The 24042-nt window shown below is 53.1% G+C and overlaps 2 protein-coding genes and 1 long non-coding RNA gene across 9 annotated transcripts in view; 2 read left to right on the top strand and 1 right to left on the bottom strand.

The window, feature by feature from the left end:
- Positions 1-5316, top strand: part of CCDC13 (coiled-coil domain containing 13) — a 34407-nt gene extending 29091 nt beyond the window's left edge. For 4 of the 5 annotated variants that reach the window (XM_048062293.2, XM_048062294.2, XM_066991372.1 and 1 more), the window contains 2 exons: positions 1276-1387; positions 1934-5316. In XM_048062293.2, coding sequence (XP_047918250.2) covers positions 1276-1387; positions 1934-2093 — 272 coding nt within the window. In that variant the 3' untranslated portion in view covers positions 2094-5316. The remainder of the gene's footprint in view (positions 1-1275; positions 1388-1933) is intronic. The other variant, XM_048062295.2, reaches the window with a different exon arrangement.
- LOC106036849 (uncharacterized) lies at positions 376-1988 on the bottom strand. Of its 2 annotated transcripts, none has more exons than XR_010829027.1 (2): positions 1828-1988; positions 376-1494 (listed from the first exon to the last, which is right to left on the bottom strand). It is a non-coding gene; the product is annotated as an uncharacterized lncRNA (long non-coding RNA). The 2 variants fall into 2 exon arrangements; XR_007162697.2 differs by having other exon boundaries at positions 376-1576; positions 1828-1967.
- Positions 5317-9246: 3930 nt separating the features above from the next.
- On the top strand, positions 9247-23395 carry HHATL (hedgehog acyltransferase like). 2 transcript variants are annotated; one of them, XM_066991381.1, is made up of 13 exons: positions 9247-9495; positions 10548-10792; positions 11090-11157; positions 11664-11777; positions 11921-12115; positions 12838-13047; positions 15295-15432; positions 15917-16088; positions 17538-17682; positions 18045-18080; positions 18824-19025; positions 20287-20428; positions 21700-23395. In XM_066991381.1, exons 2-13 carry the CDS (start codon positions 10687-10689, stop codon positions 21819-21821), a joined length of 1650 nt encoding a protein of 549 aa, XP_066847482.1. In that variant the 5' UTR covers positions 9247-9495; positions 10548-10686; the 3' UTR covers positions 21822-23395. The 2 variants fall into 2 exon arrangements, with proteins under 2 accessions (XP_066847482.1, XP_066847483.1); XM_066991382.1 differs by lacking the exon at positions 15295-15432 and having other exon boundaries at positions 9248-9495.
- Positions 23396-24042: the final 647 nt, after the last annotated feature.

Below are 24042 nucleotides of genomic sequence, written 5' to 3' on the forward strand. Positions count from 1 at the left end.
ATTTGTTTGTTATACAACAGGACCTTTCTCCCCATATGGTTTTGTCAGAGCAGAGTACTTTCTGACCAGGTTCTTTTAGGTATTCCACATGAGGAGGATTCAGTGTTTTATTAGCAAATTTACTTGAAGATATTTCACAATACGTGGGTTTTTAATTTAGAAAAAAATGTTTAATGTCTTTTAATTTAGAAAAAATATGTCAGCAATGTACTGAAATCACAACACAGGCACAATGTAGCGACTGCAATGTACAGTTGAATCACAAACATGATTCCTGTCACTTCTCTGGGTGTCACGATGCTGTCTGTCCCCATTTGCCAGGAAGGAATACATGAGTTGAAGCCAGCACAAGCCCATTGTTCTCTTCAAGGTTTGGTTTGCTGGTTGATTTTTATATTCTGTGTTGTGCTGAGCCAGTACTTTCTGTGGGTTGTTTCAGGGAAGGCTGTTTACATTTACTCAACTGACACAGCCGTTTATCTACAGCAAAGGCTACCCTCCAGTCCCCTTGGTGTTGAGATAAGTTCAGCTTCTCTCACGACAGCTGTGGTTGCTTTCTACGTTCTTTTCTGAGCTTCGTGAGCACATCATCCTTGCCTGTCCTCTCTGAGCCTTCTTCTGTTGTAGGGATTCCTTGATCGGTCACAGTTTTGATTCTCCAAGCCCAGTAGTAACTTTGAGATAGATTTTCTTATAACCCTTTGCGTATAACCCTGAAAGTTGTGTCCATTTGAAATGGCAGGAGCAATGCTGCACGTTCTGAGAGAGCTTTATTTCGGAAAGCGCTCTTGATTTACAGTCTCAGTTTGACTATACAGGCGTATTTAATTGCTTTACTGAGCTTAACCCACACTGTGTGTATGCTGAGCATCAAAAGGTGCTTAAAAAAACTGTTTCAGTGCGTGCCACACACGTACCTCATCACTGGCATTCAGTAAGCAACAGTTGTCATAAGCTTGAATGAAATACAATGGTGAGATAAAGGTTAAAACAATACTTTTCAACTGCTTCTGTCACCTCTCGTTTGGGGGCCTTAAATATTTTGGATGGTCTTTTTTTACAGGCAAACATATATGTTACTACCTCGTGTTTTAATTTTGCTAAAAGGAGATTAAAATAAAAGCCTGTCCTATATATTTACACCATCTTTTTGGATATACATAGAACCGAGCAGATCCCTTAGCATTTATTCACTGTTTCCTGAGGTTTACTCGGTGCCTCACCAAGTGAAAAAGATTGTTTTACTAAAGCTCCATTTTGTGATGAAATCTACAGGCCAATCTAGTCACCCAAGACTCACCTTGAACATGACTGATAGGAAAGAGCTCTCTGCAGCCCAGCTCTCCAGGCTGCCTCTGGAATCGCAGATAGAGGAGCTGAGCACAAGGTATGTTCTCCCTTCCTCCACGCTGTGTTACTGCCACCTTTTTTCAATAGCTCAATAGTTCAGATTCATTGCTGTCCTCTTAGCAGTGCTATTACCTGGACCAGCTCCTCAGAAAATAAAAAACAGTAGATTGTACAAGTCACAGATCCTCCGGTTTGTTCTTGTCTATGTCCTTCTTACATAACGTTCCTAAAAATTACACCCAGAAATGTTAAGCCAATGTTAAGCAGCACAAAACACTTGCAAGAAAGACACCTTTTTTCTTTTTATTTTTCTTTCCTTAGCCATTGATTTCAACCTACTAGTGAAAACAAAATTATAATTAAAAAAAAAAAACACGTCTGAAAAGTATTTGGTCTTCTAATACCCTTTTCTATCTCAAAGAGAGAAGGAACAAGTGTTTATAAGTCTGCTCTTTCTCAAGCCTGTTATAAAATTACCAGAGAGCATGTGGTTCAGTGTTTTCTTCCCTGGAGCTGAAGCACTGTTCTAATTTGCTTTGAAGCTCCACAGCTCATATGAAAGTTGCCTTTTGTTTCCTCACAGGCTTGTGATCCAGCTGGATGAGAACGAAGCTCTGAAGGCTGCTTTGGAGACTACTGTGAGAAAGAAAGAGGAAGACTTTAAACTGTACCAGGACACAATGGACCAAGTGAAGGATATCTTTCTACAGGCCATTCGGCAGCAGAAACAAGAGAAGAGTTAAGCAAGATATTCAGAGTCCTTTGGACTGCAAAGCAGGGAGAGAGAGAGCCCAGGCAGCGTGCCCACGGATTGAAATGCAGTGGAAGCGTAGTTTTGCAGCCTCGGATCATGTCATGTCGTTAGCATTTGCAGGAGAGGATGAGAAATGGAAATTAAATCCAAAAAGACTGAAGATTTTGCATGTCAGCGAATCGTGAGTTAGCAAGCAGCTGGCTCTCAGGGTGCACGTGTCATAGTTCGGTGCACTTTAGGAAGCTGCACTTCTGCGGTGTGATTTTAGGCAAAAGCTCCCTAGCTTCAAACAAATTTTCCTAGAGAGGGCTCAATATTCATTACGCTGCTGCTTTTATCAGCACATGAAGGAATCTGCAGCACAAAAGTTATGCCAGCCCCCTCCCGAAGCCGTGCCAAGAACAAACTGAGCTCTTTGTGTATCTGCACACTGACACCTGCCCGTCTGGGGTTTTCTGTGGTGCTCAAGTGCTGAGGGAGCGGGTTAGCCTGGCATATGGGTATCTGCAGGAGCATTTTGTGTGGTCTCTGTTGACAATCCCAGCTTATTTCTTTGCTTGAACATACTGGCAGGGTTTTCTGAAGCTCAGTAGAGTTTCCACTGGAAAGGAAAACTGTGCAGATTGCTCCCACGATCAGTAGGACTTACCTTAAATCCAGCTCCCTGTAACAGCTCGTGTGAAACTTGCCATCCAGGCTATCAATTCCCAAATTTCTGGGTCTCTGCAGGCATGCATCAGGCAGATCTTGTTCTCATTAGGAAGAAATGCTAGTGGAACACAGGCAGGTTTTTACTACAGTAGAGGAGGGACTTCTGGAGGTGCTGAAAACTCTCGCATCTTGCCCTTTGCTCTTGCAGCGTGGTGAGAACACCAAACGCAAGCTAATAAGGCATTAACATGCAGGCTGCCAGCAGAGAGCCAGCCTTGGGGATCGCAAGCAAATGGAGAGCTAGTCATTTCTGAATAGTGCCGCTTTGTTTTTCAGATGAAAGTCTTTTGAAAGCTCTTCTCTTTCTGCTTTGCTTTTGTCAGCCCCTTTTTGTGAGCGCAAAGTTTGTCGGATTTCAGCCCCAACCAGCACAGGGTGGAGCTGGGGACGGGCAAAGCACCGCAGCATCAGGATCGGGTTCTGGCTCTGCTTGCGCTGAGATAAAGCAGAGAGGGCGGAACAGGAGTTATCCAGACGTGGTCAGAGCAGTGTGCTTCCCGTCTTTCTCCTGCTCAGGTTCGGAGGTGTCTCTTCAGACAGGTCGCAGAGTCCGGAGACGATGGAGGTGAGGAGAAGCTCAGCACCCGGCCGTTAACCCTGCCTGTGCTTTAGAGCCCTGCTCCGCTCCCCCAGTGCTGGCTTACAGCCGAGCAGAGCTGTCAGGTGCCTCTCTCGAACAAGCAGGACCGAAACCGCTCGCTGCCAGATGCCTCCTGCTCACCCTGCCAGGAGCATCAGAGGAAAAGACATCCTGCAACCCACAACGCGCTCCTGGCAGCTGGAGGAGCTGTAATTCCTGGATCGGGAGACAGACACAGGTCTCATCCAAGTGAGCCGTGGTTCGTTTCTGCCCAGCCCTATCCTGATGATGCACAAGGTAGAGTGAGCAGACCAAAGAGAACAGTTCAGCACACCTCTGACAGGTATTTTCAGAACCTGCAGTAGTGAGCACACCCTAAAAAGTGTCCTGAGCTGTGGCAAGACTCGTGGAGGTTTTGCTACGCGGTGGCTGCTACACTCAGGCTGGCAGCTTGCAGCTGGCCTCTGATTTCGCTTACACAGAAGTGTGAATCAATAATATTTCCCCGTAAGTACACGAGAGGAAAGCTGCCGTCCTTCCCAACACGCGATCAGCATCTGTCTCCCGTCCTTGTGCTGCAGCAGTGAAGGTCGTACCGCTCTCTAGCAAAATTCTTCCCGGGGTGGCTCTGAGTCAACCCCGGAAACTCCGAGAGGAATGGGAGCGCTGTATGTTACAGAACACATATGGCTCGCTAGCACGTGGCGCAAACTTCTTCGCAAGTGCTGCAACACTTGTTTCTTTAAACATATGCTTGTTTGGGGTTGCACGGAAGCATTTTCTCCCTTTTTTTTTACTCACACATGCAACCACAGGGTGCCTTGAAGAAGGAGGATGGAGTAAGTCACAATGAAATGGCTTGTTTAGGGAGCCCATACCTGTAAGGAACGTTCCTCATGGAAATACGCGATCTGTCTCTGAGCACAGGGCAGGGGGGATCGCAGAGCAGTCCAGCCCTTCTCAGTTTCCACCTGAGTTTTGAAATAAGTTCCCTCTGCACCTCCAACAGAGAGACCTGACTTTGAATTCTCTCCGTGCTGACTCTTTAAGGAACTGATTCCCATTTTTCAAGGTATGAGAGCAATTTTCTACCAGTGCGTGTAGTTCTGTCACTGAAGATAAGAAACCCAGTCGGATCTTTGAAGCAGCAGCCCTAGTTCAGCTGGCTGCAGCGGCCCCGTATCTCCCAACCCATCACCCAGAGACCAAAACCAGTGAGAATACTGGTGTCACTGCCTGCAAAAACCCTTCCTGCCATTCCCCACCCACAGAATCTCCCCAGCAAGCTTGATGTGCTGTCTGAGCCACGTTTCTTTTAGAGATGCAGCTGGGCTTGATCTGAAACCTTCAAAATCCCCTGCTTTCCTCGGAAGTTTCTCCTGGCGGATAAGTTCCAGCCTGTGAAACTCCCCTGCCTTCATTCTCATTTGAATTTCTCTGGCTTCGGTTTGCAGCCAGCCGTCACGATGCCTTTCTCCGCTGGATAAAAGCGGCGTGAGTATCCGGCATCTCCTCTCTGGGACAGCCTTCATGCAGCGTAAGGTCGTGTCACAGGCCACTTCTTGATAAACTCCGAGTTTTTTCAGTCTCTTAGTTAATGGCAGGGACAAGCTTGTGGTGACAACGCCCCGTGCTGCTGACGCAGGCTGGTGGCTACAGTTAAGCTGTGAAGAACGGCCCAAGTTAATTTTGCTGCAGGTATTTGAGGCTGCGGATGCTCTCCGTTAGGATTCAGCCAGCTTTTAGCCAGCGTGCGCTAAGAGCACGAATCCTCCAACCGCTTGGGCTGAGCCAAAGGTTGTCTCCCGCCCCGGAGTGCTGGGCAGAGCACTTCCACGGAGCAGCCAGAAAGTGCCTGACGGATGCATCCGATTTTAAAAGCACAGCTGAGCCGCCGGGAATAAAGCCCGATGACCTTTGATTAATTGTCAGCATTTTCCTCTCGGTCTGTCGTGAGCAAGCCTACCTAGGGACAGCAGGCACGGCAAGAGTGCAGCCTGCGGAACCAGCTGGCCGCAACGTGAATTAAGTTGCATTAGCACGGTTAAATATAGACGGCATCGACAACGCGCGAGCTCTCCGTGCCCTGGGCTCTGCCGAGCCGAGCGCGGAGGATCGGAGCCGATCCCAGTGTAACTGCTCTGATTTAGAGCCGCAGGTTTGGGCTGTGAGCGCTGCGTGCCCCACGCGTTCAACCCTCGGGGGTTTTTGCATTTTGGGGCTGTCACCTTTCCGAGGCACTCGCTCCACCCCAGGCTGTCACCTTGCTTTTCAGCAGCACTCCTTGGGTGATGGAAAGGCTCCAGAGCAAGGCGAGGCGTGAGGAGGAGACACTTTTAAGTCCTCTGCAGGGGGAAATTAGGAGGAAGGGACACTGCAAATCTGCTTTGCCCACCCCTTCGGCAGCTTACGGCCAGCAGCTGCTACTGCCCTGCAAGCGGCGGGGCCATCGCCCCGTGCATGACCGATGAATGAGGGTCGGCTTTAAATGGAAAAACACCGTAGCAGAGCCCCTGCGCTCTAAATTAAGCCACCACGGAGCCAAGAGGGGTGTTGGGTTTCTCTCCTCATCCTCTCCCCGCTGAGCCCAGCTCGCGAGCCGGCCGATCCCGCGGGACAGGGCGGCCCCGTGCAGCAAATGCCACCTCAATCCCCACGCGTCTCCCCTTACAGACCAAAGGCTCCAAATCCCATCTGCTGGCACGGGGCGAGCTCCCGGGGCTTAGAGCAGCCCGTTTGTCAGCAGGAATCGTTAGCTGGGCTTTCTCGGGAGAGAGAGGGGATCTTGGCAAGAGGGGGTAAAGGTGGTGGGCTTCAACCGACGCTGGGCTGTCCCTGAAAGGCGGTGGGAGCCTTCTTCGGAGTCCTTCCCAGGGCAGCAGGAGGGCCTTGGGTGGGATTCTGTGCCCCAGGGGACAGGCTGGATGTTCTGGGGGTGCTGAGAGGGGTCCTGGGGGTGACCTGGGATGGGAGGTTGGACGGGCGGATGGATGGATTCGTGGGTGGATGGATAGGTCAATGGATGGGTGGGTGGGTGGGTGGGTGGGTGGATGGACGGACGGACAGACAGATGGATGGATGGATGGAAGGATGGAAGGATGGATGGATGGATGGATGGATGGATGGATGGATGGATGGATGGATGGATGGAAGGATGGATGGATGGATGGATGGATGGATGGATGGATGGATGGATGCGTCTCCCCACATTCCCTTCTCCCACACCATCCTTGCAGGGAGGTGCCTGCTGAGGTCCTGGTGTGGTCGGCACGTTCCCAGCAGTGTATGTGCATGGACAAACCCAACGGGGTACCTCAGGCAGTATAAAACAACCACGTGGTTTACTATAACCCTCTTTCCTTCCAGTTCACCCCATAAAGAGCTGCTCCAGCAGCAGGGAGACAGCCATATAAAGCAGGACGAAGCGGCAGAGAGGAGGGTCCTTTGGTGTCCCCATCAAACAGAAAAAACAGAAACAGGATCATCTAGGTTGGAAGAGACCTCCAAGATCACCCAGTCCAACCTCTGACCTAACACTAACGAGTCCTCCACTAAACCATATCACTAAGCTCAACATCTAAACGTTTTTTAAAGACCTCCAGGGATGGCGACTCAACCACTTCCCTGGGCAGCCCGTTCCAATGCCTAACAACCCTTTCGGTAAAGAAGTTCTTCCTAATATCCAACCTAAACCATGTTTGTGCTGTGCCTCTGCAAGCTGGAGCTGGGTGCCTTTCACCGAACCCCACCGCCTTCCTGCTCGCTGCCCTGGACGCTGAAGAGGGCCACAGCTTCCAGCAACCCGCCAGATGTTGGAAAAAATTGTCATTAAAATCAGCTCGAGGCCATAAACAACCCCTAGTCATAAAGCAGCAGTGCTGGGGCAATAAAACACAGAGGTGTCCCCTGTGCCGAGGAAGGCACGCTGGTCACATTAAAAATAAATCTTATTATATTAGAAATCAAGAGCATTTTTTTTTCCGAATTTTTTATCCTCTCCATAAATTAAAGTTAAATGATTTTTATCACCACCCTTCCCAGAGCCTCGTGAAAAACTGCCGCACAGCCCGCCACCTATATTGCACTTTTAATCCGGCAAGCTCACAAATTGCTCTGGGTAAAAATAATAAAGTGAAATAAAGTGAAATAAAGTGAAATAAAATGAAATAAAGTGAAATAAAATGAAATAAAGTGAAATAAAGTGAAATAAAATGAAATAAAGTGAAATAAAATGAAATAAAGTGAAATAAAGTGAAATAAAATGAAATAAAAATAAAATAAAATAAAATAAAGCAAAATAATATAAAATAAAATAAAATAAAATAAAATAAAATAAAATAAAATAAAATAAAATAAAATAAAATAAAATAAAATAAAATAAAATAAAAATAAATAAAAGTATATCATCAGCCGCAAGCTCTCTGGCTATGAGTACACCGTGTGTCTTGTAGTGGGGAACAGGGAGCCCTGGGGACAGCAGTTCAAGAAGCGTTCGGGCAATGCTCTCAGACATGGTCTGGTTTTCTGGGTGGCCCTTTGGGGACCCAGGAGTTGGACTCGATGATTCTTGGGGGTCCCTCCCAACGTGGATATTCCACGAGGCCATGCTCCCTCCTGCCCTCCGCTGGGATAAAACCCAGGATCCACTCCCAGGAGCCCCCCAGGCCCCCGGCACACCCAAAACCAAGAGCCCGCGGCCTCCCAGACCGTTGACCCAGGACCTCTGGGTCCCCCTGGGGACACCCAGCCACATCCAGGCCCTGCAGCCCCTTCCTGGCCCTTCGCCGGCCTCTCCCCATTGTGTCCAGGTCCCTCCCGTCCTGGGGAGCCCAGAGCTGGGCCCAGCGCTCCAGGCACGGCCCCACCGGTGCTGAGGGGAGAGGAAGGGTCCCCTCCTTGTCCTGCTGGGGACACCCTGACTAATTCAGCCCCGGTCACCTCTTCGTGGCACTGCAGGGGCTGGCCCCCGACTGCCGATAAACCCGGGGCCCTCCTCAGGCGCGTGGAGCGTGGCAAACGGGGTCTCCGCGCTTATGGACGCCGACCGCTTTAATTACTTCTCCTCTGAGCACCCGAGGCCTGAGGAGCCAAATTCCTCAGGGACCGAGCTGTGGCAGAAGGATGAAGGCTGGGGCTCTTTGGGGTCCTCAGTGTCACCCCACGGGGGGCTTGGCTCTCCCCAGGCACATGGGGAGCCTCCAGCAGGACGAGGAGCCCCTCAGCGAGGGGGGCCCATGCTGGAGTTCCTCTCTCTGGAGCCCACAACACGCCTCGTCTCACCCCAAATCAGACGAGCTGCGGGGTTTTTTTTTAATAAAATCCCACCTTCTTTCTCACCCCTGGCCCCACAGGCAGCCCAGGAGATGCTCGGGGATGTCAGCCCCAACGTGAGATTCCCCCAAAACCTCCCAGGGGCTTGGCAGAAGGAGCCCGGCAGGGGACACGGGGCTGGGCCTGACTTCCCCTTGGCCGACCCCAAAATAACAGAGCCCACAACCCAACCCGGCCCCTCAACGCCCCTCGTTTTGGCTGCAGACGCCGAAGAACACCCCAAAGGGAGGTTTCCCAGAGGTGTCACAACCTCCAGAGGAGCTCGGAGCCGATTCAACCGGGGAGGGATTGCGCCGTTCACCTCCGTGCCTCAGTTTCCCCCCCCCGCTCGCAGAGACCCGCAGGGGTTTTGGGGGGCTCCCCCCCTCCCCAGGCCCTACAGGGCTGGAAGCGGAGCCCCAAACCTGGCCTGGGTTGGTTTTGGCAGCCAGCACCGGGTCCTCTCCGGCAGCTGCCGTGACAGACAGCTCCTGAACCAGCCCCTCTGCAGCGCTGCTCTAAAATAAAAATACCTCCCGCTGCCGCGCTCCACTCCCGGCCAAACTTCCTCCGGGGGCACACCGGGGGGGGGGGTCGGAGCCCCCAAATACACCCAACCGGGCTGAGAGATGCTCTAGGGGAAGCCAAGGGCCCCCAAAGCTTTGCCTTGATTTTTTATTTTTTTTTTTTCCCCCCTCCACCTCCCCACTTTTTACCCCTCGTGCCCCCCAAGCCCTCAGGTCGCGGTGCGGGACGCCGGACCCCCCCCCCCCCGTCCCCGGGGCTCAAGGTCAGTAATGGGGAGGGACATGGGGTTGGAAGGGGGGGGGAAGGCCAAGCTGGGGAGGGGTCCCCGCTGTGGGAAGGGGGTGAGGATGCTGCGGGCCCATGGGTGCCCCCCCTGAGCACCCTGCTGCAGCGGGGGGGGGGGGGGGGGGGGAGAAGCTGCGCTCCGGCTGCAAGAATTGACCTTGTGTCCCCCCCCCCCCCCCCGCAAAGTACATAAATAAACAAGCGAAGAAAAGCCTTGAAAAGCATGGAAAAGGGATAAAAAAACCACAAAAGCCCTTTAAAGCCGCATCCCCCAGAGGCCCCCCCCCCCCCCCCCCCCCCCTGCTGCGTGGGGACTGCAGAGCGGTGGCAGCTTGGCTTCTCCCCCCCCCCCCCCCCGGACCCCCCCTCTCCAACTGGCCGAAAGCACGACCCCAAATTATCTAGGAGGGTTTGCAGCGCAGATGGGCGAGCAGAAGGGCACCCGGTTGCTTTTTTATTTCTTGAAGCCGGCAGCGGCTTCGCAGGGGATGCTGGCGGGGGGGGTGGGGGGGTTGGCAGCACCCAGGTGGTGGGGACAGGTCCCCCCCCCCCCCCAAACCTGCCCCAGCCCCTAAGGCTGATTTCGGCAGCTGCCGACCCTCAGGAGCTGCTGAGCTCTCATGGGAGGGCATTGCCAGTGCCCGGGGTTAATTAGCAGTGGCGGGAGTAATTAGCCCAGGGCTTTAGGAGACCCCCCCCCCCCCCGTGCCCCCCAGGAGAGCTCGAGGAAGGGCAAAACCCCGGCAGAAAGCGAGCAGCAGCCAGGGCAGGGGAATGGGAGCACCTCATCGCGGCCCCTCCAGGCGGGCATTTTGTGCCCGATCCTGGGGGGAAAACGAGAGAAATTTGGCCTGATGCTGGACGTGCCCCGTCCTGGGGGCGGTGGGGGGGGGGTCCTGTACCATCTCTGGACATGGGGAAGAGCCCAAACCCTCGCTCCTTGGGGGGGTTTTGTGGTGCAGCATCCTCATCCCCTGCACCCGAGCTGCCCCCAGGTGATGCCATTTGCTTCTTCTCCTCTTCCACCAGCCTGCAAGGAAGCCCACGGAGCAGGGACCGGCACCGAGTCAGGGCACCGGAGGGGTGGGAGGGCGGCTTTTAGTCCTTCTCCTTCCCTCCTTTCCCACGTCTGGATCCCCTGCACCGGCCGGGGCCGTAACCCATCGCCATGGGGGTTAAAACCACGCTCCCCAGCTACGAGCTGGGGTTTTACGCTCTCGCCGTCACCTGTGCCGTGGTGTACAGCGGCAGCGGCATCTTCGAGGCATCCAGAGGTAACGTCCCCCGTTGTGGGGGTCTCTCGGTACCGGCAGTATCGCCACGGGTTTAACTTTCATGCCTAATGGCTTGGGGATCCTTTGCATTGGGGTTTAATATAAGCCGTGTGGAAATGGTTGAGGTTCCCAATTCTCGGCTGTCCGTGGCAATCGGGCACTTTCTGGCGGGGGCTGCTGGTGTTTGAGCCCTGATGGCTCATCCTCGTGGCGAGGAAGGCTCCTTGCCTTGCCGAAAAACCTCTCGCTTCTGTCCCCAGAGCCGTCCCTCTCCCCAGGCCTCTTGTTCTTTTGCAGACAGCGCGAACAGAAAGGCTTTTCGGGATGGCATAAAGCCAGGCTGGCACTACTTCGGCAGGAAGATGGTAAGTGGAGCAATCACAGAATCATCTAGGTTGGAAGAGACCTCCAAGAGCACCGAGTCCAACCTCTGACCCAACACTAACAAGTCCTCCACTAAACCATATCACTAAGCTCTACATCTAAACGTCTTTTAAAGACCTCCGGGGATGGTGACTCAGCCACTTCCCTGGGCAGCCCATTCCAAGGATCCGGTCATCCCAGCGACGCTGCTGGTGCTGGCCGCTGGAAAAGCAGAGCTGCTTTTTCTGCTCCTGACACTTCGGGAAAGCCCGTGTGTGTTTTCTTTTTCTCCCTAAAGAGTGCAGTGGATGGAAATGTTAGCCCTGCGGCACGGATGCCCTGCTTTGTGTGCTCCGAGACGAGCAACGTCTGCATGTCTTTATCACCAAGCCAAAGTGCTTGGGAGCCCTGGGGTGGAATATGGGAAAAGGCTAGGAAATTTTTATGGTTTCCTCTCGAAACGAGTGTTGGGGTGGGGACAATAAGGCGCCCGGTGCTGCTCCTGCAGGATGCGGCTGATTTCGAGTGGGTGATGTGGTTCACCTCGTTCCGGAACGTCATCATCTTCGCCCTCTCGGGACACGTCCTCTTCGCCAAGATCTGCTCCATGACGGTGCCGCAGGTGAGCCGGGGATTTAAAGCACCGAGGGGCCCTGGGATCCCCCGGGGTTGGGGGCTCGGGGAGAGGCTGCAGGGTGGCGGGGAGAGAAGGGGATGGAGAATTCACCGGGCTGACGGCTGGTCGGGGCCGTTCTCCGCTCGCAGCACCGGGCCGTGGTGTACATGCTGTACGGGGTCCTGGCCGTGCTGGGCAGCATGGGGCTCGTCTACCTGATGATCGTCCTCTCCCACTGCCTCGTCCTCTACTCGGTCGCGCTGGCCAAGCAGAAGTGGCTCTGCTACGTGGCCGGGCTCTGCTGCCTCGCCTCCTTCAAGCTGGAGCCCTTCAGCTCCTGGCAGGTAGGTGCTGAGCCACCCCTCTGCCTCATTTCCAGCCCGCCCATGTCCCTCTCCTTGGGTTTAGCCCCAGGGAGGGCTCCTGGGCCGTGCCCAAACCCAAGGGGAGAAGCAGAGCTCAGGACGCCTGGGTCCTCCTTGCTGCTTAGATGACAATTTGTCAGCTGCCCCCAGGTAAGCCATCTTCCTGCCCCCTGCCTCAGTTTCCCCGCCTGTAGCACCATGCTAGGATGGGTTCGGTGACGCCCAGGCCTGCCCCTCAGTCTGCCCAATTGAGGACCTTCTCTCCCTGGTGGGTGGAGAGAAGCCCAGCAAGAACCTTGTAAGGCTCTTCAGTCCCTCTGAAGGACAGCGCTGCCCGTCCCTGCCCAGAGCTCACCTCCCAAAATGTGTTCCCACCTCTCCATCCGCCTTCCACTGCCTCTCCTCCTTCTGGGGGGCTCTGTCCCCTGGATGAAGTGACATTCCCACCCCAGAACAAAGCCTAGGCGGCCCACAGCCACATGGCGAGGACGTGGCCAAGGGGACCTACCACCTCCTGGCTCCTCGGGATGCAGGAGGCAATGGCAATGGGGCCCTGGCTTTCTCCTGCTGGTGGCAGGGGTCACTGCCTGCTGGTGCCAGAGGGTAATTAGAGGTAATTAGAGTGCGGACATCTTCTGCAAGGCAAGGGAGCACAGAAGTGGCACCACGTTCCCGGCGGTAACTCTTCGTTTCTCGTCCAGAGCGGGTTTGTAACGGGAGCTTTTGATCTTCAAGATGTCCTCTTCTACGGAGGCTGCGGCTTCACCATCATGCGCTGCATGAGCTTCGCGCTCGAGAGCTCCAAGAGGAAGGAGGGCATCTACTCCATCTTCGACCTCCTCAAGTACAACTTCTACCTCCCCTTCTTCTTCTTCGGGCCCGTCATGACGTTTGACCAGTTTCATGCCCAGGTGAGTGTCCCCAGGGCCAGCCCAGAGGGGGACCTCTCCCTGTGTCCCTTTATTCGGGTTAAATGCCTACAAAACCCCACTCTTTGCCACAGTGAAGGTGAGAGCCTCTTGTGGTCCCTGGGCATGGTCCAGGAGGCACAACGATGCCGTGATTTTTGGGGAAAGGCAAAAACTGATGGGTTTTTAACCTTTCCTTTGGGATTTTAGCCATTTCTTCCCCCATCAACGCAGGAGGGAGGATATCGCTGCGGGGAAAGTGCTGTGCCGGGACTGGGGACGGGAGGGCTCAGCTCGTGTCCTTGCTCGCTGGGGACTTGCTCTGATGATGTCTCGGTGTCCGTGTGCCCGTGCTGTCCTGCTCTGCGATGCCAGGAGGCCACGGTGCCCGTCTGTGGGACCTCTGCCCGCTGCTGGCTGGGACAGCAAAGGCACACCTGCATCCCCTTGGTTTGCCCAGGGAGCACGAATTTCCAGGGATGGCCTGTCTGTGTGCCTTAAGATGAGGTTATTTCTCTAGAAACCAACGAGGTTGGACTGAAGGCTGTGTTTCGGCAGCCTCAGTCCTGGGGCTTCCTCTGATCCATGTGAAACATCCCGCTGCCCCAAATCTTTGCATGTGTTGCACGCAACCAAGGGGGCTTCTGAAGGGCAGACCCCAAACAGCAGAACCAGGCGCCTGCTCCTCCAGTCCCTGCATCCTCTTACACTGAAGATCCCTTGGGTCTTGCAGGATCCATTTCGAAGGGTTAGTGTTTGACCCTGAGGACCACAAGGACTTTCTCCGGATCAGCTCCGGTGTCCCCCATAACGGATGCTCACAGTGCACCAAGCTCCCAGCAGCAGAGACAGCCAGGATCTTCTCCCCAGCCCCCTGGCAGAAGCATTTGGGGCACCCACCACCTCATCCTAAGGCTTTGCCCTTCCAGTCGTGCATTATATGTTGGGCTGACGTCCAGGCACCCATGGCTCCTGCAGCCCCATTGCCCAAGCCCCCTGAAGGGGCCGTAAGCCCTGGTGCGCCCTCCCCACCCTATATTACTTTTCCTTCCCCTCTTTCCATCAGTCTTCCCTGAGAATTCGGCAGCCCTGCTTCCTCCTGACAATGCTGCCAGGTGTATAGAAACCGGGATATCAAACTTGTGGTGGGTATCAAATCTGTAGGGTCTGCAGGGCAGGAGCTCTCCTTTACCCCTACAAGGCTTGACTGGGGGGCTCTGTGTTTCTTGCTCCTCCTGCACAGTCCCAAACCAGGATGTTTGTAGCCACTTAATGAGCAATCACGTCCTCTGCTGCGTAAAACCCTGTCCCCAAAGGCACCGGGAACAAGACCCCAGCCCCTTTCTCACCCCCCCAGGCCCTGTCTTGGCCTGGCCACCACTGCCACCTCCTGGCTAAATGCCCCCCTGCACTGCTGGACCTGCAGCTCGCTGCTGAGGTTAATTCCTAATCCCCCAAAAGCACTTATAGGGGCAGGGGGGATCGAGTCCCTTCCCCAGGCTGGCATTTAGGGCTCAGTTAGGGGCTGCCTTTGGCTCCTTGGCTCCTGCTGCTGCTGAACTGTGGTGGGTCCCTCGCCCCTTGCACCCCCACGTGTGGTGGGAACCCACCTGCCCCAGGGCTTGGCCAGTCCCACCCAGGATGGAGAGGCTCTCCCTTAGTGGGGTTAGGAGAACAAATTCACTTCTGGAGGGCTGGAGATACAGGGGACAGAGCCCCAGTCCCAAGGGGACGGTGGCAGAGCGCTGCCACCCCGCACGGACGTGAGGATGGGTGGGAGACCGGAGCCACGCGTCCGCTCCTGGCTTCTCCCCTGACTCAGGGTTTAGCGTCCTCTTCGTCTCCGTAAAGCACTTGGCATACAGCAGACACGAGCAAATCTGGCAAAGGCTTTAATTCTCGGGAATCATCTGGTTTGACGGCAGGGCTGGTGCGGCAGCCTGCAGATTGCTTGGCGAGGGCTCTTACCTCTCGCAGGGCATAAAGGGAAAGTAATAAACATAAGAGGATTTTGAATACAGCAGCAATTTTTCCAGCGATGTGGGGAAGCGAGGCCATCAGTCCGCCCAATGTAATCCTAAAAGCTCGCTCTGGTGATGTTTGTGTTACAACGTCCAGGGGAATGACAGCTCGGGGAGGCAAAGCCCAGCCCACGCTTGCACAGGGCGCAGCAGAGAGGAAAACCCCATCGATCCAGTCCCAGCCCACCGGGATGGCCCCTCGAGCAGCTGTCCCTCTCATTTCTACCAGATGTCTGCAGCAGGAGCTCCAGGGACCATCAGCCATCCTCCTCCTCCCCAACGACCCCAAGCAGACACGTCCACCTGTCCCGGGCAGGGCGCTCAGCTGGGACTCCAGCCCTGCTCCCAACCCCTCCGGGGCATGCAGGTGTCTTTTCTTGTAGGCTCTGGCATCCCATGGATGGGGTGGGTAGGAACATTTGCTCGCCCTTAGTGACCCATGCAAGGGCCACCCTTAAGCTGGCTTCCTGGGCACGTCTCAAGCCCCAGCTCCCCGGTTGGTATGGTTTTCAGCTCGGATCCCTACGATGCAGCCGGACCTATCACTGCCATGGTGACAGGAGCAGCCTTTGCCATGAACGTGCTCCACGAGAGGTGTTCTGCTGTGCTCAGCATCGAGGTGGAGGTGTTGGAGGGATGCTCTGGGTGGGACGTGTCCCCCATCCCTGTGGGTGTGCTGGCCTGAGCTAGTCACTTGGGTCCTCTATCAACGGAGATTTGGGTGGTGCAATCCGCGGTGGGATTCCTAAAGGAGGGCGTTGAGACCCCGTTTGGACCTCAAACGTTTCTCCAGATGGAGGAACCCACTGCCCATCCTCAGCTCAGCCTCTTCCTGCTTTGCCACCTGGCAGGTGAGCACCCGAGAGCTGAGGCGCAAGGACGACGAGATGAGGAACATCCGGGTCCATGCCCTCCTCCACGTGGGGGCCGTCATCGCTGTGGACATCTTCTTCCACTTCTTCTACATCCTCACCCTCCCTTCGGACCTGAAGTTCATGAACCGCCTCTCGGACTGGTCCCTGGGTGAGTGGCCGTGCAGGGGTTTAAGAGGCTGAGCACCACACCAGTCCTATTGCCTCCGTGTGGGCCGAAAGGGAGCTCAGCACCCCGGAAAATCAGCCCCACAGAGGCACATCTGATACCTTAGATGCCTTCACAGGTGGCTGCTCTTTCTGGGTCCCAAAGCAGGGTGCTTGTGAGCTGCCAAAATGACCCCGGGGCTGGGGCATGGGCTGTAGCCTTCAGCTACCTAACAGGGCTGTTGGTGGACTGTTCTTGGAGGTGGCACAGAATAAGCACAACACAATGGGCAAGGTGCACCAAGACAAATTATGAGTGCCTCTAAGGATTTTTTTTTTGCACAGAGCAGTCAAACACTGCAATAGGGGCCCAGATTCTCCCAAAGAGCTGGAGATATCCAACATTTAAATGGACAAGGTCCAGGAAAACCTGATCTCCATTCAAAGCTGGCTGTGCTCTCTCAGGGCTGGATTAGGGACTTCCAGAAGCCAAACTTCTGGGATGGGTAGCGGCAGCACGCTGGCATTCAGCTGACAGCTGGACGGAGGATTTGAGCTGCCCAAACAGATGTCCAGGGGCAGCAGTTGAGATGCCATAGGGTTCGTGACACCCTCGCAGAGCCGGCAGGGACTGGAGGAGCCTGATGTCTCTCCAGATTGGCAGCTAGAGGCCAGGGGGAGATCCTAATGCAGTTCAAATGGCACTAGCATTGATTTAGGGTGTCCTAAGAGACCTAGATAACCTGATCAAGGATGTGTTGCACCAGAGGGAGCTGATCAGATCTGCGGGCTCCGTGTACCACATCGGCCAGATCTTTCTTGTCCACTGTGGGAGCTCAGGCATGGCCCACATTGAGGCCCTGTGGCTCTTTTAATCTGTGAGCTGAATCCCACCCAGATGGGGCATTTTAGCTTCTGTTAAATTTGAATTCTTTGCTGTTTGTTCCTGCAGAGATCATTTCACAGTGTCAGATACCTCTCCAGGACACAGATTCTGGCCCTAGCTCTTCCCTAGCATCTGTGTTACATCTACAGCCACAAGGAGCTGGGGTGGGTGTATTTCAAATTAGAAATGTGGATAAAACCCTTAGAGATCAGAGTTGAGAACTGTGTTGAGTTTGTCATAGGTTAAGCCTTACAAGGGAAGATCTTGTGCTGGAAAATGAAAGATCTGTGTGACTTTTTCTGACTATTAAAACCAATAAACACTTTGCTCCCTAATACCCCAAGAAGACGATGTCCTTTGGTTCAAGCTTCTTAAGAAGCTACTTAATTTCAAGAGCTTTGAAGAGCTCTTTGAGCTTTGTTGGTCCCAGACAGCATCAGATTGTCCCCTCAATGGCATGTTTGTTGCAGTAGACTACGCAGTCCCACAGGACATGATGTCCCAGAGTCCTGAAGATGTCAGGTCCTGTGCTCCTCTTCACCTGTTTGACTGCTCTTTTTGCTCCAGCTGGCCTGGCCTACTCCAATTTGGTGTACGACTGGGTGAAAGCTGCCGTTATGTTTGGGGTCACCAACACCATTGCCAGACTGGACCACTTGGACCCTCCCCAGCCCCCCAAATGCATCACCATGCTCTACGTCTTTGCAGAAACGTGAGTACCCCGTGGGCATCGCTGAAGAGAGGCGGCGTGTCTGACCTGAACAAAATGTGTGTGGGGATGAGGAGGTCTGAGCCGTGCTTCTCAGCAGCTGGCCTCGTCTTGACCAGTCCGTACTGAACCTATATACTAGATCAAGGAGATATTTTTGGGCAGGGAGCAATGGGTAAGGAGGGAGGTGAGCAGGGCCACTCGGTAGTAGGGCCTGTGCAAGGAAGGAGCATGGAGAATGGCTGTGAATGAGTTTCGAGGTGTATCTTGCTGGGGGACCAGGCACCTTTCTCTGGATGACTGCTGGATGGAGAGGTGTCATTGCCCTGTATGTTTTAACAAGCTTTTTATCATCTGTATTTTAGGCATTTTGACAGAGGGATTAATGACTGGCTATGCAAGTAAGTGTCTAATCAGTGTCTCTAGTCTGGTTTGGGGTCTTCTCTTTCATCACACAGCAATGAGGCATTAAATACCATTCATCCCAAAGCTGAGGTGTCTTCTCTTCTGGGTGAATCCCACTAGGGAATGGAGTCAGATTTGCTCTGTTTATCCCAAAGACCATTGAATTAATCAAAACAAAGTACAACAGCCCCACCCATAACTGGGAATAAGAGAGTTCCCTCCAAGAAAACCTCTCAGTCTGATGGGTTTAGTGTTCCCTCAGAGGAAGAGGAAGGTTCATATTTCATTGGGCAGAAAGAGGAATTGAGCCCTGGTCTTGCATATCCTGGATAAGAAGGGTGATCTCCGTGTACGTATCCCTCAGCCCTTCAACTCTGTCCAACCATCAGGACAAACCAGCAAACCTGTGCTGAAGGTGGTGGCTGCACTGTGCTGAAACGCTGCGTCCCAGTGAGTTTAAGACATGTATCCCCACATTTTATCAAATTTTACCTGCAGGAATTGAGAAAGGGTGGTATTTTGTCCTTAAGGAGCTATAGTTTTGTGAGGAATGTGAGCCATAAGTAGCTGGACTGCAGTAAAATCATTTTTTTGCTAGAATGCCTCATCCAAAGCGTCCCTCCTTTCTCACTGGGGCACTTTAGACTGGCCTGTCTGTGAGGAGCTTGTGGTGGGCAAACATGGGAGAAGGAATTCTCCTTGACTACGGGGAGCACCGACCACTTTCGTTGGCCATTAGGTACGTGTATGACCACATTGGAGAGAACCACGACAACATCATCAAGGAGCTCATCGCCACCATTGCCACGTTCGCCGTCACCACCCTGTGGTTGGGACCCTGTGAGATCGTTTACATCTGGTCTGTCTTCAACTGTTTTGGCCTCAACTTCGAGCTCTGGGTGCAGAAGTTCTTCCAGTGGGAGCCCTTCGCCAAGCTCGAGGTGAGGAGCTGGGCCACAAGCAGGTACTCCTACAGACTTTATCAACCTTGTGGTCAGGAACACAGTTGTGCAAGGGGAGGACAGTCCTGATGCTCTTTACCCCTTCATTTTATGCCTGGTGCCACCCACCTGGAGCAAATCCCCACCAGTCCCTACGCTGCTTCATGAGAAATTTAGGCTGAGTGTGGAGCTTTGAAAGAGAAAAAAAAAGTTCAAGAGAACCAGGGCTGCAGCCCCAACAAGGCGCTGAAGTAGCACAGATGGTTTCAAAATCTGAGGTGTGTCCACAGGGAAATGTTTATGCATTTCCATATGGAAAGCATTTGTTCTTCTTGTTCTGCAAAACATTTTGGCATTCTGAGTGCTTTTGATCTGACTTCTGATAAAAGTAAATGTTTAGGTATCAGAATGAATTATTTTCCAACCACTCCAAAGCTTATTGCCCCATTTTTGTTTGGGATCAAGGTGCCTCGGAGACGTATTTGGAGAAAACTCCATTCTGGAAACAATTCTGTTGTTTATTTGCTTTGCCCAACCCGAAGTCTGGAGGTCCTAAACTGATTGAGTAAAGACCCCATTTGACTCAAAAGTTCGCAGAGCAAGCCTCCTGTTTGCTCTCCTCGTTGAACTTCTAATCAGATTATAGCACTCCCAGGCAGTGAAATCTCCTTCCCTGCGGCACCACAGCTCTCAGCACTAAGTGGCCTGGGGATTCATCACGCTCTTTGAAGATTGTTATAAACCACTTCCCTGCTCCACTCCGAGCAGCTGCTCCTGAGGATTATGTGCCAGTGACAATTTCACTCTGCTGCTGTCACTGGTTTTCAGCTTTTTTTTTCTTTCCTTTAATTCCTAAGAAACAATTTCTACCGGGAGCTGGGAGTGATTTGCACATAGGGCTAATAATAATCCTGGCGAACAACAGCGTTCATCTGCCTTGTGGAAAAGCTTAACCAGGGAAAAAAAAATGAAGAAAGGAGTACCCAGGCATTACAATTAGCATGAAGCCACGTATAACATCTCGCCCCTTTTGAGGACAGAGGACCTTGAAATACTGGTCCAGAGTGCCAAATGCTTCTGCGTCCAGCAGCAGAACAGAAGTTTACCTTCTCTTTTTGTTCCTTCAAACCACAGACACTAAGGCTGCTCTAATTTTTGCCTACCCCTCTGAGATCCTGGATGGAGTTGGGCTGGAGTAGGACCAGCAACCCTTCCTTACAGCCCCGTTTCCCCTCACTCTTTGCTCCTCTCCCCTGTATAGGCCAAGATGTCGGCAGCCATGTCTCGGCGGATTAGGGCGGCTTTTGGGGCGGTGAATTTCTGGGCCATCGTCCTCTACAACATCCTGGCCCTCAACAGCCTGGAGTTCGCACTGCTGGTCACCAAGAGACTGCTCCTGACAGGTGAGGTGCCACCGGCCTTCCCCACCAAGGGACCCTTGTCTTTGTGGGGGGACACTGGGAGGGCAGCTAAGGTCTGGAGCTTCCAAGTCCTCTTGTCTCCAAAGTGGTATGGCCACTGACTCGTTATACGTCTGCTCACAACCTTCTTAATTCTTGTGAAAAATGTACAAGGAATGGTTTTCTGAGCTCCCACCCTTCCCATGAGCTCTCCGGGGTACGAGCTGCATCCCAGGTGTGTTTGTTCATCTCCTCGCACAGCCTGACGCTGTGATTTTGACCCTTTGCAGCAACGCAGAGGTTGCAGTCGGGGACCCCTCCAAGGTAGGCTGAGGGGCCGTGAAATGATCCCTTTGCTGGAGAAAGGGCTTTTCTTCTCCTACGTCATCTCCTTTTGCTTTAGTCCTGCATCAAGCTAAAGGGGAGGGTACAAATCCTTACTCTAGGCTCCTAATGAACAGAATTGTCTGGACATTTCTTGCCAGTAGATACTGGCACTATTTTGAAGTCATCTCAAGCAACTCATGGTATAAATAGCCACCTGGAATCCGTGTCCTCCTCCCTCTCAGGGACAGGGCTGGCGTAGGAAATGGATAATGTGACGCTCTGGGCTCGCTGTGCCAGGAGTGCCTGCCCGCTGAGCTAGCTGGCTTTTGCTGGTCGCATTATTCATTTCAGAGGTCCTGTTTTAGCAGGTACAAAGCCTGTGTCTCCCCTCTGCTGTGGATACCGGACTCATTACAAATGCCCTCAGGCCCTGAGAGTGGAAGGAGACCTCCCAGCTCTTGGTCACTGACCCAGGTGACAAAAACCCTGGGCACACAATGTGTCTGCGTTAGGTATGAGACAAGGCTGGGGTTGTTCCTTAGCATCATCAGGGCCTAGATCTTCCAGCAGGTCACAATGCTGGACAAGGATGGGTGTGGGCAGGTTGAATGGGCACAAAGCTAGCCACGGAGTCTGAATTTGAGGGGCAGAAGCGGGTTTGGGGGTCAGGGGATGCTCAAAGAAAAGCTCCAGCACGTTCCCGCAACATTAACCATGGTCTAGGGTGCCTCGGTGGGTTCAGGCACTTATTCATCTAAAGTCTGCCCCTGGGGGTTGCTCTCCTCTCTCAGTGAAGCTGTAGGGCTGGATCCACAAAGGAAAATGATGCTGGCCATGAACTTGTGGGACCTCCCAAACCCATCTGAGAGGCAGAAGTGCTGGAGAAAAGCTGGCCCCGCTAGGCAAGCAGCTGCACCGAGGTGACCATGTCTCCCTCCACCTTCCAGGTTTCCCCGTCAGCACCTTGTCCATCTGGTTCATCACGTACTGCGGAGTGCAGCTGATCAAAGAGCGGGAACGCATCCTGGCCATCGAGGAGGAGAAGGGTGACAAGGCCAAGGCAGAGTAGAGCGGACACTGGTGGGCTTGTCCCAGAGCAACTCCCCTCTGACCACCGCTGCCAGGCCAGCCCCTGGCGGGGGCTCTCCAAGCACTCCTGGCATTCAGACTGCTGTAGCTCACCCATCTAGAAGTCACCTGGAAGGCACAGGTCACCCCCATGGTGCAGGGAAGGTTTTCTGTGACACTGTGGGCATTTCACAGGCTCCCCACGTGTGGCAGACAGCTGAGGTAGGCTCCCACGACATTTAAGTACCCATCAATTTCCTGACCCTCTGACGTTATACAAGCCTAGAGATTTCACCCCATGCTTCCCATCACACCTTGCCCACCAGCATTCAGCTCTCCCACGGGACCTGTAGCCCACGTCTCCAGAAGAAGTTATCCAGGTCCTGCATATGGAGGTTTTAGGGTGGGCCAGACACAGCTCTGAGAAGGGGATTAGCTGGTGATGAGCCTGCGCTGAGCAGACCATGCCAGGTCACTTCCAGTCCAAGCATCACACATTTCTTTCACTACAACAAACGGTCATCATGCACTGTGAAGTGTTCAGCACCCGTGGCTGTGCATTAAGGACTGTGAAGTGGCTCAGCACGATATATACCCACCGAGAGGCTAATAAATAAACAGCCTTTATAGCAAAGGGGAGGACCAGGAACTGCACACTGAAGAATAATTATCTTCCTGCCCCTGTCAGCGGTGCAGAGTGATGTCTGTTATGATCTAAAATCCCTTCACTCCTAAATGTCTTGAAAAATGATTTAATGCCACCCTCAGGCGTAGTTAATGACAGTGCAGGAGGCATACCTGCTTTGCGTACTGATCACCTGTGGAACGGGCATGCCAAAGAAACGCAGCACCCAACTCACAACCACTCAGTCCCCAGACCCCGACTCAGACCCAAAAAGCTCCTCACCATGGTTGTGAGATCAGTGTGGCCACCACGGCCATCTCTCTGTGATATACGCCCTGGGACTCAAGCCAAATACCACCCACATTTTTTGCATGCCATGGACAAAGGTTTTAGCTCACATTCCTACCCATGGCTGAGGACAAGAGGACTCTGCAGCCTGCCCTTGCTCATCTCCAGCAGCCAGCCCTTTGCTCAACTGACTTTGGTGCACGCAGCCTAAGCCTGTGTGGCTAAAGGAGCACACACATACGTATAACCAAAGGAGAAAGACGCTGAATGAAGGGCAACGATTTGGGGCTGGGTGGTGGAGGGAAAGTGCCTGATAGCCTCCTAGGAGAAGTAGACTTTGGGACACTGCATAGGGAGCGCATTGAATGTGGAACACGGTGCCTTGGGGAAGAGGTGAGTTTATAACTCAAGATAGTTGCAGCTCTCTTGCACTTTACAGTAGCTTTCAGTGGCCTTATGTCTGAATTATGTCAGTGTTTGGTGAGCACAGGATCTGGACCACTTTGCAACCATGGGTTGAGATGCTTGGTGCTGGTGTGTTCTGGCTTCTCTGTGGATGAAACAGGAATGGTTCTTAGCCAGCCTTCAGCTCTGCCAAAGTAATTTATGAAGTCCCTGATAAATGTCATTTATTTATGTAGTAAATAATTGTTGGACATTTATGGTGCCTGCCACTCATCAATGGTATGTTGCTGTGTTGCCAGTGAAACCCTGGGCAATGAGCTACCGTCGGAGCTGGGAGACAGAAGGGTATGTTTGCAAGGCCTCACCTTCTGCCTCCACTTTTGACACATCAGACATTGCTGATATTAACAGACACCCACCTTAACAGCGTCACCAAGTTGGAGCCAGTGATGTTTGGCTGTAGCTGCATTCGTATTTTGAATCTACTTCCATGTTGCTAAAACATCACTAGTCTACTGCTGTAAAACTGGCATCTGTGTAGCTTTTGGGGCAGAAGCCTTGCTGGTTTTCTTTTTGGGAACCTGGTCCAAAATGCTGGAAGTACAGGGAGATATTGTGCTTGGTGGCATCTCTTGTCACATTCCTAAAACCCCTTCTGTTGCCAGGCACAGCCTTTTTAAACAGAGGTCTACTGCTGGACCTTTAGTAGATGTTTCTTAGCCTCCGTCATCTCACATTTACTCTGTACCACCAAAACAGCTATGATGTGATGTGCTTCCTCCCAGGGTAGAGTTCAGTTCTTCTCCGTACGGGTGGCCTCACACAGTTGAAGCCACCCTGAGCTGCAGAGACTAAGGACTCTGTCTCCGTGGGTGTCCCTGGCTGCACGGGAGGAGAAGGAGAG

This window comes from Anser cygnoides, chromosome 2 (genome assembly GCF_040182565.1).
Source record: "Anser cygnoides isolate HZ-2024a breed goose chromosome 2, Taihu_goose_T2T_genome, whole genome shotgun sequence".
Taxonomy (NCBI): domain Eukaryota; kingdom Metazoa; phylum Chordata; class Aves; order Anseriformes; family Anatidae; genus Anser; species Anser cygnoides.

Excerpts from the sequence above, each read along its gene's own strand:
- HHATL (XM_066991381.1), top strand. The coding sequence starts at position 10,687 with ATGGGGGTTAAAACCACGCTCCCCAGCTACGAGCTGGGGTTTTACGCT. Across the intron at positions 11,158-11,663 it reads ACTACTTCGGCAGGAAGATG|GATGCGGCTGATTTCGAGTG; the intron begins GTAAGTGGAGCA and ends CTGCTCCTGCAG. Across the intron at positions 12,116-12,837 it reads AGCCCTTCAGCTCCTGGCAG|AGCGGGTTTGTAACGGGAGC; the intron begins GTAGGTGCTGAG and ends TTTCTCGTCCAG.